At 40.7% G+C, this 17,685-nt stretch overlaps 1 protein-coding gene across 1 annotated transcript in view; it reads left to right on the forward strand.

Annotated features, from left to right (window-relative positions):
- The window catches only part of LOC134660497 (acetyl-CoA carboxylase), a 126,403-nt gene that overhangs the window by 28,516 nt on the left and 80,202 nt on the right, over positions 1-17,685 (forward strand). The window contains exons 4-11 of the mRNA XM_063516267.1: positions 4,623-4,740; positions 6,924-7,031; positions 7,414-7,554; positions 9,267-9,447; positions 11,488-11,690; positions 12,838-12,931; positions 13,849-13,964; positions 17,206-17,379. Of these exons, the coding sequence (XP_063372337.1) occupies positions 4,623-4,740; positions 6,924-7,031; positions 7,414-7,554; positions 9,267-9,447; positions 11,488-11,690; positions 12,838-12,931; positions 13,849-13,964; positions 17,206-17,379 (1,135 nt within the window). The remainder of the gene's footprint in view (positions 1-4,622; positions 4,741-6,923; positions 7,032-7,413; positions 7,555-9,266; positions 9,448-11,487; positions 11,691-12,837; positions 12,932-13,848; positions 13,965-17,205; positions 17,380-17,685) is intronic.

Consider the following 17,685-nt stretch of genomic DNA (forward strand, 5'->3'; position numbering starts at 1 on the left):
AGTGGGCGTCTTTTATCGTGTTCTCATCAAACCCAGTAGAATACTTTGTACACAAAATGAGTTACTACACAATTTGGCAGAAAATAAAGTAGGTATAAAGGTGAACTTACCTCTGACTTATCATTGTATTAACGACATTAGGTAATGTTCCGCCTTATAAGCTAAGCAAGGTCAACTCGATTCGATAATATTATGTAAACGATGTCTGTTTTTAATATTAAATATTGTTCTCGAACTAGCAGATGGATACATTAGTGTCCAGTAAATACTGTAGGTAAATATAGTGTGTCAAAGGACTGTCTCATTTCAAACATAGACAGCGAGACTCATACTATCTTTGTCTTACACTAGCACCCAAAAGAAAAGGATGAGTATAGTTTATTTTGTTCCTATTTACTGACAAATTGGTTTGGCCAACTATAGCTTAAAAAGTTTCTGGAGGAACCATCATTGAGTAAAAACATCATTTTGATGCGACTCACTACATTTTACCTTGCGAAATATTACTTTTAACTTTCGCTTATGCAAATAGTTATAAAGTAATTAATCTTTAAACTTGCATTTTTGTCCAAGCTGAAACGGACACCTTCGTTCTTACTCGGTCAATAAGATACCTTATCGAACTTAATTTCGACCTAATATCTTAATGAAGTTAAAATTATATTTCCTCAATGAAGTAACTCCAACCGGATCCGACCTACAAATTATTATAGGAATTTACTTGCAATTAATTTCATCGCACGGCACCAATAGTATCCTACGCAATTAATGACGTCATAGGGTCAAGTATTCAAATAAGCGCGGCTTAGATTTCATTTACATTTGTACTGTGATTGTGTGTATTTTGTGTGTGTGTGTGTGTGTGTGTGTGTGTGTATCTTAAATAAATTTAACGTTGCCTGCAAAATTTTTCTTTTTTTCTTTATGCCTGTTTTAAAAAAGGTTGCTTTTATCAAACAGTCAAATATTGATGGAAATTGTACACAGCCGCAGGTAATTAATTTTCAAGTTATACAAACTTTACCACAAATGGCATGCAATTTTATATACATACCTAACTGCCGGCTAAAAGTAGGAGCAACGAATTCAATCAATCGATCGATTAAATTGCATGCGATTATCGGTGAAATTTGTAGAGGCCATTAACCGTGTCATTCGATTTTTCCAAGACAAGTGCACCCCATTGCGACACTTGATCGAACACCTTTTGAATGGTCACGCCACATTATAACATCGAAATCCATACTTATATACAGACTCTAAGTTCCTAATACACGAGAACGTATAATTGATTTAATTAACTTTGATAATCACAAACTTGGAGGATATAATCAAACGGAGACGCCATGTCTGTAATTTTCTGTACAAAACAGTCTGCCGATTTTTGCGGGGGAGGGGAACGTCAAATGTATGCGTAACGTAAAAATAGCCATGTCAGATAAACGTCAGTCCATACATTGTGTATGACCGTTGGCCGCCTATTTTCGACAGAGGGGAAAGCCTGTTAATGGCTACTCCGTTTAGTTGTATCCTCCAAGATCACAAATGGTATTCTTATCTTGTTGTTTGTGTACATCAGCTTTATCGATATGACCTTTTCACTTCTCTAGCGTAAACACGCGCTAAAACAAATTATGAAATTAATGCAACTTTTGCTGGCAAATGGCAACTCTGATCACTTATCTATCGTCCCTCTCTAACGTTAGTTAATCAATAGGAGTGAGCGGGAGCACACGATCGTACGATCCGTCAGGAAATACAATTGCCACAATTGGCGAACTAAACGTCAAAGTCGTCAAACAGTAAAAACAAATCTAAGTCGTGCGGCGTCGAAATGTTGAATTATTATCTTTTAAAACATTTTTACACTATTTTATACCGCGCGATTTAGTTTATTAGTGCTGGAATTATTGTGTTTATCGTGAAAAATGTATCGTTCCATGAATGGATTGTACTCGGACAGCCCGTACAGGTTAGAAATTATAATATAAGAAGTTTTCTATTTCGTATTTTAATTATGTTTAGCAGAGATTCTCTAAATTATTACAGGTTATTTGCTGTTGAATTTAGTTATAATGTCCCCTACTTATTAAACGGAAAGGGCAGCGATTGTAATAAGTATGCCACGGAGATTTCACTAAATTTCACTTGCGTATTTCGCATTTTTAAACACGTAATAATAAATTAGAAATCAGATTTCATCATACTTTTATGGAATATTAATCTATATATAATAATCCAAGGAGTTTTATATATTAGTGTTTTGGTATGTTAACATGAGTAAGTAAATTAGTCAAGTGTAAAAATATGAGTGCACTCATCATACTCAAAAATATGTCCCATGGCTCTTATGCCAGCGAATTAGGAACTATGGGACATATTTAAGAGGGAGTTAATATGGGAGTAAGTTGTATGCACCCATATTTTCACAAGTTTGACCGAAAAATAAGGAATTCAGCTTTATAGTCAACTACAATTAAATTTATTACTTACTTTTTTAAATGTAGAAAAACTAAGCGGCATTTAAAAAAAATGGTCAACCATTAGTTATCAAGTTCTGTAGGGTCACTGTGGTAGTTTCTGTCCAGTTCTAGTTTTCATCCACTTGACTTGATGACTGATTATTTTTTTTTTTTTCATTTATTTAACTTGGGAGTTTTAGCAATGCGCTAAGCCACCCCCGTAATACAAAATATACATGTATATAACTACAACAATTTAACTATATATTTAAAAATAATTGATGACTGATGTGTGAATAAAATTTAATAGTACTACTGTAGTTTGGTCTAAAATACCCCTGTTCCAGAGATCTAGAAATTACAATAAATGTGGCTTTCTATTAAAGAAGGGTCTTTATGCTTCAAGTGCAATAAGGTACTTTTTATCTGAAACTACAACAGAATTTCTGATAGAAAGGTCCTTATTGCACATGAAGAGTAAGGACCCTTCTCTGATGGAAATCTACAAATATTCCCAATGAGAATGAAATCATAAACATTAATCAAATGAAATCAGTAAAAGAACCTAAGATTGGCTACTTTCCTACTAGTCGAATCAGCTTCTTTTTTAGAACTGTCAAAACGATTTGCTAATATGGAATTTATATGAAAACATGTGTAGTGACGTCACGGTCAACTCGCCTACTTTTTAGCCTACTTAAAATCTGTGCTTAAAAATTATTGTTATCTATGTTTTTTTAATAATTATCTGGTGTTTTATTTCGGGCACGGTGAGAAGTAATTTATTTTAAGTAGAGGAAAGTACCCAATTCACTTAGTGTAAGGCCTGAGTGGACGCTCTTGTTGGGCGTGCAGCGGGGCGGGGTGTGCGGCGTGCATGTTAACAAATGCAAGCATATAGAAGCGGCCTTAGTGCACGCTGCTCACATCACGCGTGAGCCCACAGCCACGCTGCACGCCCCGCCGAGCGAGCGTCCACTCAGGCCTTACACTTCTGAAATCATTCCATTTTGTCGGACACATAGAACAAAAGTTTACATAAGGTCAATGTGGCTAATTCCGTCAAAGGACAAAACAATGAAGAAAATTGCTAATTTCATCTAATAAAGCTGCAATTGCTTTTAGTTTCAGCAATCAAAACAAAAGCAGATGGTTTTTTTCCTATGGTTGAGAGTCAAAGAAATATATGCTCGTGGACGGAGTAGCCTCTATGACGGAATTAGCCACATAGACCTTACATGAGGAAGGAAAGCATGACTTTGCCAAACTGGCATTAAATTATAATTCTATTATAAAAATAAAATAAATAAATAAAATAGCCTTTATTTACAGAACAAAGAACAGTTGCATAATCTCTCTATTATCTCCCATCTTTTGTATTCTTTGTCTGCTTGCCCTTTCGGCAAAGGCCTCCTACAAAGGCCTCCTACAAACTTCTCCACTCTCTCCGATCTATTGCCACTCTACTCCAGGTAGAATTCTATTATACATTGACTCATGGAATTCATAGGTGTATTCAACATTTAGGATTTGGGATAAGTATAATAATGTTACAAAAAGAATTCTTGTAATTATAAAAATCATAAGGCAAACTTTTTAATTTTGTTATTTTTACACAGCTCTTTTCAGTATTCACTGTTTATTGGTGCAATAATTAGGTACGGAATACATATTTACTTATCATAGCGTCGCTATACTTACTCAACCTCATATCTGCAACAATCATTTGATGGAAATGTCGCTTTTCTTTCATTCGGAATACGGGTGTTTTTGTCATCAAATGAGTGTTGCAGATGCAGATGAGATACGAGGTTGAGTAAGTATAGCGGCGATAGACTACAGAGTGGCCCACGACGGACCCCAATAGAAAGAGCTGGAGGAGGCCTTTGCCAAGCGGCACACTTAGTTAAGAGACATACTCTAACTCAGAATAAAAGGGCTTAATAGATAGATAGACTCAAGGGTGAACAAGCACCTTCTGGGCAGGCTCGCTCCATCGTAGGCCACGTCTTCGCCTCGGCTAGTCTAAGGCCATGAGTAAGCCCATTTTATAAAATATATATATAAATATATTAAAAAAAATAGACTACAGAAGATTTCTAACGTGTATAATGTACTCGTTTTTGAGCCCACTCTAACAGACATGTGTTCTACTCGCAGGCCGTCTATGTCCCAGGGCACGGTGATCCACAGCCAGAGGTTTCAGGAGAAAGATTTCACCGTCGCCACTCCGGAGGAGTTTGTCAAGCGGTTCCAGGGCACGAAGGCTATTAATAAGGTATGTGTTTAGTACATATGTTCTATACGGTGTCTATGTCCCAAGGCAAGGCAATGCAAACCAAGCTTAGCAGAGAAGATATCACGTGTAATTTTTTTCAAAGCTGGAAAGCCAAAAACAACAATATTACTCAAAAATTTAATTATCTAGATCAAATATAAATCCGCGCTATTTCAAATAAGGGGTCAAAAATGGGCCAAATATGATCACATGGGGTCTCTATTGTTTCCCATAAAGTTTTAAGTCATAATGTATTGGTTGTCCGCATTTTAGTTAGTTGGTTTTTCTCAGAAATGCGTCACTTTTCGGGATTGCCATAAAACAAACCTAACCTAACCTATCTATAGGATAACTTTAGGAAATCCCTGAAAAGTTAACGATTTCTGAATTATGACTAATGATAATATGACAATCATTACATTATGACTTTCAATCATTATGTCAAATAAAGGGATCCGTATATTTCCCACCTGATTTTGAACTTTATTTCAAAGCAATATGGTTCAATTTCTGACACATTTATGCCTTATATAGGTTAATGGGATGAATCTTTCTAATCTGTGTCTGTGTGCGCATGCGCACTTGCGCAGAAACCTTGCGTCTTGACCCGAGATTGCGCTAACGATCAATTAAATGGCATTGTCGTGATCGTGACATTCAAATGTTTTTCATAATTATTTTCTCATGAACACGCCGTTGATGCAACGCGAATAGTGACAGTCATTGTTTAAAAAAAAAAGGTTATAAGGAATTTAATCATTAATAATAAACAAATAAATATTATAGGACAATTTTACACAAATTGACTAAGCCTCACGGTAAGCTCAAGAAAGCTTGTGTTGTGGGTACTCAGACAATGATATACAAATAATAATATAATATAATATACAAATACTTAAATACATAGAAAACAACCATGACTCAGGAACAAATATCTCTGATCATCACACAAAATAAATGCCCTTCCTGGGATTCGAACCCAGGACCGCGGCTCCACAGGCAGGGTCGCTACCCACTAGGCCAGACCGGTCGTCAAGACAATTAAAACTGTGGAACCATAGACAAATATAATATTAGTTCCTTCTGCTTATAATATTAGCTGTAAATTGTTTTAGTAGTACTTTTGTGTCATCTGGTGTCAAGTAGCGGTACAGATAGTTCCACTACTTGACGTTAGATGTCGACTACGAAATAAGAATAACTCGCGTTTTTGTAAGAAAACTGATGTATGGAGTTACCATTCTTTCTTTACTTATATTTCTCCATCAATCAATCAATCAATCAATATTTTATTTGTCATAATACGGTTTGCATAGGATCTTAATCTAATTAGTAATAAGTACATGCGTATTCAACCTGCATGCAGGTGTACAAATATTTATATTATTTTATTTGAAAATGGCATAATGACTACATCTATGCTATGCTTGTAACTGAACCGTATCTTTTCGTACCTACCGTTTGTAGCTTAGTGTACTGTTAGTATGATGTTTTTTACAAGCTTTTATTTACTTTCACCTGTCCCGTTGTCTGTCAGTCTGTAATCAAATCTTGCAAGTTAAATTCCACTTCCCGGTTTCCGATGAAGCTGAAAATTTGTATACGTGTGTAAGTCGGGTGACAATGCAATATTATGGTACCATGGAGCTGATCTGATGATGGAGACAGGAGGTAGTCATAGGAACTCTGTGATAAAACAACGGAACCTAATTGTGTTTGGGGTTTTTAGAATTGTACGATGAGTATTAGTTGTCTGTGGAAAAAAGTACAGTCAGCGATAAAAGCTTGTACAAAAAAACCGGCCAAGTGCGAGTCGGACTCGCGCACGGAGGGTTCCGCACCATCAACAAAAAACAAGCAAAAAAACGGTCACCCATCCAAGTACTGACCCCGCCCGACGTTGCTTAATTTCGGTCAAAAATCACGTTTGTTGTATGGGAGCCGCACTTAAATCTTTATTTTATTCTGTTTTTAGTATTTGTTGTTATAGCGGCAACAGAAATACATCATCTGTGAAAATTTCAACTGTCTAGCTATCACGGTTCGTGAGATACAGCCTGGTGACAGACGGACGGACGGACGGACAGCGGAGTCTTAGTAATAGGGTCCCGTTTTTACCCTTTGTGTACGGAACCCTAAAAATGAAATTTTTGCCACAAACTTATTCTTATTTTAACTTGCAGGTCCTCATAGCGAACAACGGTATCGGGGCTGTAAAATGTATGCGCTCAATAAGAAGATGGTCGTACGAGATGTTCAAGAACGAAAGGGCGGTGCGCTTCGTCGTTATGGTGAGCTATCAGGAACAAATCAAATTATCAAATATTATAGGACATTCTTACACAGATTGACTAAGTCCCACAGTAAGCTCAAGAAGACTTGTGTTGTGGGTACTATAGTTCGTTTTTTAGCATTAGAAAAAGACTACGCAAACTTAACGTGTCTTTTAAAAACGCTTTTTAAAAATCAGTAACTATTACTTATGAAAGCAAAATAATGTAAATAATCGTATATGATTCATAAAGTGTTTTTCAAAGGAGTTTTTCAATAAAAAGACACTTCTAGATTGTTTACCTTTTTCTAATGTCAAATAAAAACTAACTATAGTGTTTTTTATATGACATATATTATCAATAAATGAGTTCGTAAAATAAATAAATGGTTTTTTGACAGGTGACCCCAGAAGACTTGAAAGCAAACGCGGAATACATCAAAATGGCGGACCACTATGTGCCCGTGCCTGGCGGCAGCAACAACAACAACTACGCTAATGTGGAGCTGATCGTGGATATAGCTATCAGGACCCAAGTGCAGGTACTGTCACTACCAGCCCCTGTTACAATTGACCCCACACCAATACAAAATGGCGGACCAACAACACCAACTACGCCAACGTGGAGCTGATCGTGGATATAGCTATCAGGACCCAAGTGCAGGTACTGTTACTATCAGCCCCTGTTACAATTGACCCCACACCAATACAAAATGGCGGCACCAACAGCAACAACTACGCCAACGTGGAGCTGATCGTGGATATAGCTATCAGGACCCAAGTGCAGGTACTGTTACTACCAGCCCCTGTTACAATTGACCCCACACCAATACAAAATGGCGGACCAACAACATCAACTACGCCAACGTGGAGCTGATCGTGGATATAGCTATCAGGACACAAGTGCAGGTACTGTCACTACCAGCCCCTGTTACAATTGACCCCACACCAATACAAAATGGCGGATCAACAACACCAACTACGCCAACGTGGAGCTGATCGTGGATATAGCTATCAGGACTCAAGTGCAGGTACTGTTACTATCAGCCCCTGTTACAATTGACCCCACACCAATACAAAATGGCGGACCAACAACATCAACTACGCCAACGTGGAGCTGATCGTGGATATAGCTATCAGGACACAAGTGCAGGTACTGTCACTACCAGCCCCTGTTACAATTGACCCCACACCAATACAAAATGGCGGATCAACAACACCAACTACGCCAACGTGGAGCTGATCGTGGATATAGCTATCAGGACCCAAGTGCAGGTACTGTTACTACCAGCCCCTGTTACAATTGACCCCACACCAATACAAAATGGCGGCACCAACAGCAACAACTACGCCAACGTGGAGCTGATCGTGGATATAGCTATCAGGACCCAAGTGCAGGTACTGTTACTACCAGCCCCTGTTACAATTGACCCCACACCAATACAAAATGGCGGACCAACAACACCAACTACGCCAACGTGGAGCTGATCGTGGATATAGCTATCAGGACACAAGTGCAGGTACTGTCACTATCAGCCCCTGTTACAATTGACTTTTCAGGATTGCCATAAAACAAACCAAACCTAACCTAACTAATCTATAGGATAACCTTTATTACGATAATCCTGAAAAGATAACGGTTTCAGTTTTAGGACTAATGATAATATGACAAAAAATACATTATGACTTAAAAAATTATGTGAATCAAAGGGACCCCAGACCCCAAGCCACAGACAGACAGACATTAGCATCAAACAAATAGGTAACATCCCTTTGCGCCGGGGGTTAAAAACACTGACTTACTAATTTTATTTATTTATTTATTTATTTATTTTAATCTTTATTGCACAATACATGAAGGTACAAATGGCGGATTTAATGCCTTAAGGCATTCTCTACCAGTCAACCAATGGGTCAAACCAGAAAGATTAAGTAGGTGCAGTGTCTTTTAGAATAAATTAATTTGAAAACAGGACTATATCATTATGAATATAAACTATAGAATAGAATAGAATAGAAAAATATTTATTCAGGCAACACATCATTACATTACAGAATAACAGAACAATAAACATTTGACATTACATAACAAAAATGTGAAACGAGAAGTATACAAAACAGTCAAAACACAGATAAAGATGTGAGGCTGAAATGGTCTCCACTCAGCAATGCAGTTAGCACGACTTAGCGTTGCCAACGGCGCTGGTTTTCTATATTGATAAACTTACACATATAATTTTATCTCTTTTTTTAGGCTGTATGGGCGGGCTGGGGCCACGCCTCGGAGAACCCCAAGCTGCCAGAGATGCTGCACCGCGCCGGCGTCGTATTTATCGGACCCCCCGAGAAGGCCATGTGGGCGCTGGGGGACAAGATAGCGTCATCCATCGTGGCCCAGACGGCAGACATACCCACGCTACCTTGGAGCGGAAGCGGTTAGTATCTTCAGGCATTCTTAATATCTCTGTCGCACTCTAACGTGCATATTTCGTGAAGACACTATAGCCTATGGACGGATCTACCTGAGACTGCAGGTGTCGTATTTATCGGACCCCCCGAGAAGGCCATATGACGGCTGATATTCCGACGTTGCCTTGGAGCGGAAGCGGTTAGTATCTGCAGGCATTCTTAATATCTCTGTCGCACTCTAACGTGCATATTTCGTGAACACACTGTAGCCTATGGACGGATTTACCTGAGACTGCAGGTGTTGTATTTATCGGACCCCCAGAGAAGGCCATATGACTGCTGATATTCCGACGTTGCCTTGGAGTGGAAGCGGTGAGTATCTTCAGGCATTCTTAATATCTCTGTCGCACTCTAACGTGCATATTTCGTGAAGACATTGTAGCCCATGGACGGATCTACCTGAGACTGCAGGTGTATTTATCGGACCCCCCGAGAAGGCCATATGACGGCTGACATACCCACGCTACCTTGGAGTGGAAGCGGTGAGTATCTTCAGGCATTCTTAATATCTCTGTCGCACTCTAACGTGCATATTTCGTGAAGACACTATAGCCTATGGACGGATTTACCTGAGACTGCAGGTGTCGTATTTATCGGACCCCCCGAGAAGGCCATATGACGGTTGATATTCCGACGTTGCCTTGGAGTGGAAGCGGTTAGTATCTTCAGGCATTCTTAACTCTTTCGCACTCTAACGTGCATATTTCGTGAAGACACTATAGCCTATGGACGGATTTACCTGAGACTGCAGGTGTCGTATTTATCGGACCCCCCGAGAAGGCCATATGACTGCTGATATTCCGACGCTACCTTGGAGCGGAAGCGGTGAGTATCATCATCTTCCTCGCGTTGTCCCGGCATTTTGCCACGGCTCATGGGAGCCTGGGGTCCGTTTGGCAACCAATCCCAGGAATTGGCGTGGGCACTAGTTTCTACGAAAGCAACTGCCATCTGACCTTCCAACCCAGAGGGTAAACTAGGCCCTTATTAGGATTAGTCCGGTTTCCTCACGATGTTTTCCTTCACCGAAAAGCTACTGGTAAATATCAAATGATATTTCGTACATAAGTTCCAAAAAACTTATTGGTACAGTCAGCAGCAATAGTTGCTAAGCGGGCGAGGTGTTCAAAATAATATTGACGCGACTTTATTGTTAAGAGAATAAGAGCGCGTCAAGGTAATTATCAATCAATCAATCAATTTTATTTAATTCAGACCATGTCCATAGTGTTAGTATACATTCCCTTAATATTATGTAAAATAATTATGAACGCCTCGCCCGCTTAGTAACTTCTGCTGCTGACTGTACGAGCGGGGGTTTGAACCCGCGACCTCCGAATTGCAAGTCGCACGCTCTTAACGCTAGGCCACCAACGCTTAGCGGAAGCGGTTAGTATATAATTATTTACTGACCGAAGCGTTTGCGAAGCTCTTCGTTTCAGTTTGGACAAAAATACTTTCGTACATAATATGTCCGGATGTTCTCGTCTACAGAGTCCTTACCATGAGTCATTGACAGTGTCAAAACCATAGACTAGGAATCCTCTAGACTGAGTTTAGAGCAATTATTTCATGAAACCGATGCTGCCAAAAATACGGGGGTGCGGGGGGACGAGGTGAGCAAGTCCCGTGCCGTGATTGGTCCGTTCAAAGACACGGACCAATCACGGCACGGGATTGACTTTAAGATGGAGTAAAACTACCGTATAAGTGGCAGAGGGGGTAGCGTTACTATGCTTAGTCTAGAGGATTCCTAGTCTATGGTCAAAACTGACATAAACCCTTTCGGGAACGTAATTTACTTTCTATACATCTCGCTTGCACTAATATGCGAGTACGAGCGAGATGCATAGAAAGTAAATTACGTACTCGATGACGTTTATGTCAGTGCCAAACTGATGGTAATGGTACAGGGGCCCGTTTCTAAAAAGCTTGTAACTTGACTAAAGCGGATGTCACTTTTTGACAGCTTTTGTTATTGAATGACCTTGAAAACATTGTTACAGAGCTCAAAGCGGAATACAACAGCAAAAAAATCAAGATCTCATCTGAACTCTTCGCCCGCGGTTGTGTGACCACCTCGGAGCAAGGTCTGGCTGCGGCACACAAGATAGGGTTCCCCGTCATGATCAAGGCCTCTGAAGGTGGCGGCGGCAAGGGTATCAGGAAGGTGGAAAACGCTGATGACTTCCCAACCATGTTCCGACAGGTGAGTTGCGAGAGGTTGACGGTAGATGGCGCTGGTCGCCTACACCGCGCTAGCGGTTTTGGTCCCCGTGATGATCAAGGCCTCTGAAGGTGGCGGAGGCAAGGGTATCAGGAAGGTGGAAAACGCTGATGACTTTCCAACCATGTTCCGACAGGTGAGTTGCGAGAGGTTGCCGGTAGATGGCGCTGGTCGCCTACACCGCGCTAGCGGTTTTGGTCCCCGTGATGATCAAGGCCTCTGAAGGTGGCGGAGGCAAGGGTATCAGGAAGGTGGAAAACGCTGATGACTTTCCAACCATGTTCCGACAGGTGAGTTGCGAGAGGTTGCCGGTAGATGGCGCTGGTCGCCTACACCGCGCTAGCGGTTTTGGTCCCCGTGATGATCAAGGCCTCTGAAGGTGGCGGAGGCAAGGGTATCAGGAAGGTGGAAAACGCTGATGACTTCCCAACCATGTTCCGACAGGTGAGTTGCGAGAGGTTGCCGGTAGATGGCGCTGGTCGCCTACACCGCGCTAGCGGTTCTGGTCCCCGTCATGATCAAGGCCTCTGAAGGTGGCGGAGGCAAGGGTATCAGGAAGGTGGAAAACGCTGATGACTTTCCTACCATGTTCCGACAGGTGAGTTGTGAGAGGTTGCCGGTAGATGGCGCTGGTTGGCTACACCGCGCTAGCAGTTTTGGTCCCCGTGATGATCAAGGCCTCTGAAGGTGGCGGAGGCAAGGGTATCAGGAAGGTGGAAAACGCTGATGACTTCCCAACCATGTTCCGACAGGTGAGTTGTGAGAGGTTGCCGGTAGATGGCGCTGGTTGGCTACACCGCGCTAGCGGTTCTGGTCCCCGTCATGATCAAGGCATCTGAAGGTGGCGGCGGCAAGGGCATCAGGAAGGTGGAGAACGCTGACGACTTCCCAACCATGTTCCGACAGGTGAGTTGCGAGAGGTTGCCGGTAGATGGCGTTGGTGAACAGCTACAACGCGCTATCGGTTTTTGTTTGAGCTACTAAATGAGCTTTTAGCTAAACTTTTAGTGTTCACTTCCGTGTGAAAATGGCGGATTGGAATTAATCTACACTCTTGAGCAATAAAAATGGGTTACATTTAAGGCAATTTTGATGTGTTTGTTAATTAATATTAATTATTTATTCATAGGTGCAAGCCGAGGTGCCCGGTTCTCCGATATTCGTGATGAAGCTCGCCAAATCTGCTCGCCATTTGGAAGTACAACTCATCGCTGACCAATACGGTAAGACCTCACTGTCGATCTAGCTAGGTCTTATCTCTGGGAGAACGCGCATTTTTTAGGTTTTATATGTTTTCCCAGATATTGACATCTATTTCAATGAACTTTTCATAATCATTTATTTACAAACAAGATATACAGTGTGTAAGTCCAATACGGGCAATAAATTAAACCAGATATAAGAATTTACCCGTCTAATCATTAATTAAGAAGTTTTTTAAAGTTACACTTAATATGACTCCGTAATGATTTTTTTTCACATGTACCAAGCAGCAATGTACTGCAAACATTAAGAAACAGAAGATGACATGACATTACGAGATACGAGCTTTTTATTGTAACTACTAACAAACGTTGACAGTTACTTTAAAAAGCTCGTATCCCGTAACGTGTGGTGTATTAAAAAAAAAATTAAAAAAAAAAATTACATTGCGGGCCGAATTATTTTGTATGGTTAAAATTTTCATTGCATTTCGAAGTAAAATGTATCTCAATATACTTTTTAGGTCCTATGCTAACCACCGTTTAAATATTCGCCCGTATTGGATTTACACACTGTATGCAGTGGGTAGGTATTACTAAAAGAAATTAAAAACTAGTTTAAATCTAAAATAGGCCCTTGAGGCATTGTACCAAGGATGCTGGCGGCATTTCCTCGCTGTATCGCAATGCTGATACGTTGTGCGAGGTAGCCGCCAATTAATAATTAATTAGCGTCTGGTTGACGTAACTGGTGACCGAAGAGCTGGCGGCTACCTCGCACAACGTATCAGCATTGCGATACAGCGAGGAAATGTCGCCAGCATCCTTGGTACAATGCCTCTAGGGCCTATTTTAGATTTAAGCTAGTTTTTAATTTCTTTTAGTAATACACTGTCTATATCTTAAAAAAAAATTAATAATGAATATTAATTGTGCAGGTAACGCCATTTCCCTGTTCGGGCGTGACTGCTCGATCCAGCGCCGGCACCAGAAGATCATCGAGGAAGCCCCGGCTGCCATCGCTAGACCAGACGTCTTTATTGAGATGGAAAAGGTACCCTCATCATCATCATATTGCGTTGTTCCGCTATTTTAGTAGTGTCAAGACCGCTATGCTTCAGTGGCTGGGTATGTCTGCCGCACGCAGGTGGGTCTAAATAGATAAGATAAGATAAGATAAAAGATAGGGTAGACCGGCTCCAACCCTACACCTCTGCCCCGAGATTTAAATCCCCCCTCAATTGGAGGAGGGTATCCCAATATGGGACCGGCAACAAACTCGGCGGGACACATCTTTTCATAGTTTTTAGGACCCACGGAAGTTCCGGAAGTGACGGAACACGATAGATGGTGCGGGCAGACCGAAAAGGAGATGGCGGGACGATCTATCCGGATTGGCGGGAAAATACAAACGAGGGTAGGCCTTTGCCCAGCAGTGGAACACTAAATTATGAATGAATGAATGATAATTTATTCGAAACACACATACACAACAACACTAAAATAGGCTTAAATCTAGGTAAATTAGTAGGTAAGTAACAATGTTGCGAGGGGTTCCAGAAAAGGATAACACTCAGCATGTGTCGTAGCACATGAGTTGTGTTACGACGCTGATTTTCAGTGTACCCATTGACACTTAAAACAAACACAAAACAACACAGAACATAAAAACAGAACCGAAGCAGAATACAACAGAATGTGCAGTTGACACTGTAATTTATTTATAAAACCGGGACATGTTTATTTATAAATATTTGGACAATACATAGATACATATATCTATATAAACTCTATAACACAGAGGTCGGTATAAATACAGGTGAGGGTAGGTAAAGGTAAAGGTCGGCTAGGTGGAGATCGTTTGTTCCTTGAGAAGGTGTAGTTTCAGTTTAGATTTGAACACGTATAGTGGACTGGCATTTCTTATTGGTGGCGGGAGGTTGTTCCAGCACCGCGTGGCTGCGTACCGGAAGCTGCCACGGAAACTAGCCGACCTGTGTCTTGGACAGATGAGGCGGGAGGCTTGCGTTACGTGTTTACGGAAGAACGTGAGTCTTTCGTAGAGGTACGATGGTTGTTTTGGTCAGCATAATCCCGAAATTAGGCCATTAGTTGGTAAGAATGTTATCAGGTAACGCGATTTCCCTGTTCGGGCGTGACTGCTCGATCCAGCGTCGGCACCAGATCATCGAGGAAGCCCCGGCGGCCATCGCTAGACCAGACGTCTTTATTGAGATGGAGAAGGTACCCTCATCATCATCATATCGTCAGATGACAAGCAAAACTCACTATAGTTCGTTTTTTTTTAGCATTAGAAATAAGGTAAAAAATCTTGACGTCTTTTTATTGAAAAACACGTTTTAAAAATAAATAATGGCAAATATGTAACAATTATGAATCTAATACGATCATTTATATTATTCTGCTTTCATAAGTAATAGTTACTGATTTTTAAAAAAGCGTTTTTCAATTCAAAAATATGTCAAGATCGCTTACCTTCTAATGCTAAAAAAACGAACTATAAGTACCACCACAAGTTCATAGCCATAGTGAACCATATTAGTACGAAAAGAAGGTTGATTTTTGTTTAAATCTTTGCTTGTCACCTGACGATATGTGACGTTATCTATGAAAAGGGACCTTTAATTTCGATGGCGCTTACGCCACTATTAACGATGGTTCGATATAAATGCAATGCTGCACGACGCCGTGCGGCGTAAGCGCCATCGACAATAAGCTCCCTTTTCATAGATAATGCCCCATATTGCGTTGTTCCGCTATTTTAGTAGTGTCAAGACCGCTATGCTTAAGTGGGACTGGGCTGAGCTTTATTGAGATGGAAAAAGTAAGCGTATCCCATCGTCCATAATGGTATATCCTCCTAAGGCCCAAGGTCCTACCTGTAGTACTCCTTCAGTTCGATGAAATTTAAATCTTATTCAATTGGAACAGAGACTCTTTTGCTTTGTTACGTTTTTCAAGATCAACTCTATTTCCTACACTGTAGGTTCAAATTCAGTGGCAAAATGTATGATTTTGTATGATTGATGTATCATTTGTATGATTTTGAGTTACGACACTAGTGTTGAGTCGCTCACTCGTGAGGCACCTCATTTGTACCACTCATTTTGTTAATTTGTCGCAGTACTTCGTACCGCAAAAATGTCTTACTTCACTCCTCTATTCATTTTACTCATTTACTCGCGCGCATCACAAAATCACTCTATCTATTAATTAAAAAAAACCGCATCAAAATCCGTTGCGGGTCGCTAGTGATTATCATACTTAAAATTATATCAAGTTGCAAGGAGGAGGACTAAACAATCTAACAATAAAAAAGTGCTAAATTAGAACAAGTTTCATAAAAGCAGCAAATTAAGCTGCTATGTGGTATGTAGGTACTTTGTTCTTAGTTTGATTCTAAAATTATCTTTCTCCTAAAAGTTCTATTCTTAACCTCCAGAATTGCACTCCAATTAAATATTACTATTTATTTATTTATTTATAATGGAAGTGATGAATACATAAAAATGAATATACATTAAAAAAAATGTCGCTGTTGGAATTAATGGAATAGTCGACGCTGAAAATATGCTAGTACCTCACCTCATTTGAAGTAAGACATTGTAACACCTCATTTTAGAAAATGAGGTACTCATACAAACTCATTTTAAATTGATGTCCTACCCATCACTATACGACACCAACAGCAACACTGGTACCAACCATACTGTTCTACCTTAGAGTTGGCCAAAGGGTGCCGTAAGCCCTTACGAGATTACATTTCAGAAAATTCGAAATCTTTTTAATAGAGAGAGTGATTCAAGAGGAAGGTTTATGTATAATGTGTTAACCCGTGCGAAGCCGGGGCGGGTCGCTAGTTAACTTATACTTTTTTTTTTGTTCTGGTTTGAACTGCCATCAGTCGGTAACGACTATAATCAGTTTTGCTGTATATAGTTATTAAACAATTTGGGTTTTGGAGACCATCGCCTCTCTTAACCACTGCTTTCTTATGGCACAATGTGCTTCCTTTTAAGTCTTTTTACTGTTTCTGTCTTGTCCAGTAATTTTGATGCCAGTGGATTAGGATGCCTTTCCAGGCGCTCAATGTAATTTTTAGTGAATCTTTTGATCTCTTCCTTTATGGTGGGCATATTGAGATAGTCGTGTACTTCATCGTTTCGAGTGAACCAGGGTGCACTGGCAATCACACGAAGGATGGCGTTCTGTGCTCTTTGAAGACACATAATGTTACTGTCTGTTACTTATACTTAACAATTACTTCTTTTCAGGCCGCAGTACGCCTAGCCAAAATGGTGGGCTACGTGTCAGCGGGCACCGTGGAGTATCTGTACGAGCCGGCCACCGGCCAGTACTACTTCCTGGAGCTGAACCCTCGGCTGCAGGTTGAGCACCCCTGCACGGAGATGGTCGCCGACGTCAACTTGCCCGCCGCACAGTTGCAGGTATACTAGTGTGTCTCCTACACGGTCTCCTGTGTCTACTACACTGTCTCCTATGACTCGTACACTGTCTTCTAGCTCTCCTACACTGTCTCCTAAGTCTCCTACGTCCCTTATATGTCTCCCAGGTCTCCTACACTGTCTCCTGTGTCTACTACACTGTCTCCTATGTCTCCTACACTGTCACCTATGTCTCCTACACTGTCTCCTATGTCTCCTACACTGTCACCTATGTCTACTACACTGTCTCCTAGGTCTCCTGAACTGTCTCGTATGTATCTTACACTGTCTCCGAGGTCTCCTACACTG

This window comes from Cydia amplana, chromosome 27 (genome assembly GCF_948474715.1).
Source record: "Cydia amplana chromosome 27, ilCydAmpl1.1, whole genome shotgun sequence".
In the NCBI taxonomy this organism is placed as follows: Eukaryota; Metazoa; Arthropoda; class Insecta; order Lepidoptera; family Tortricidae; genus Cydia; species Cydia amplana.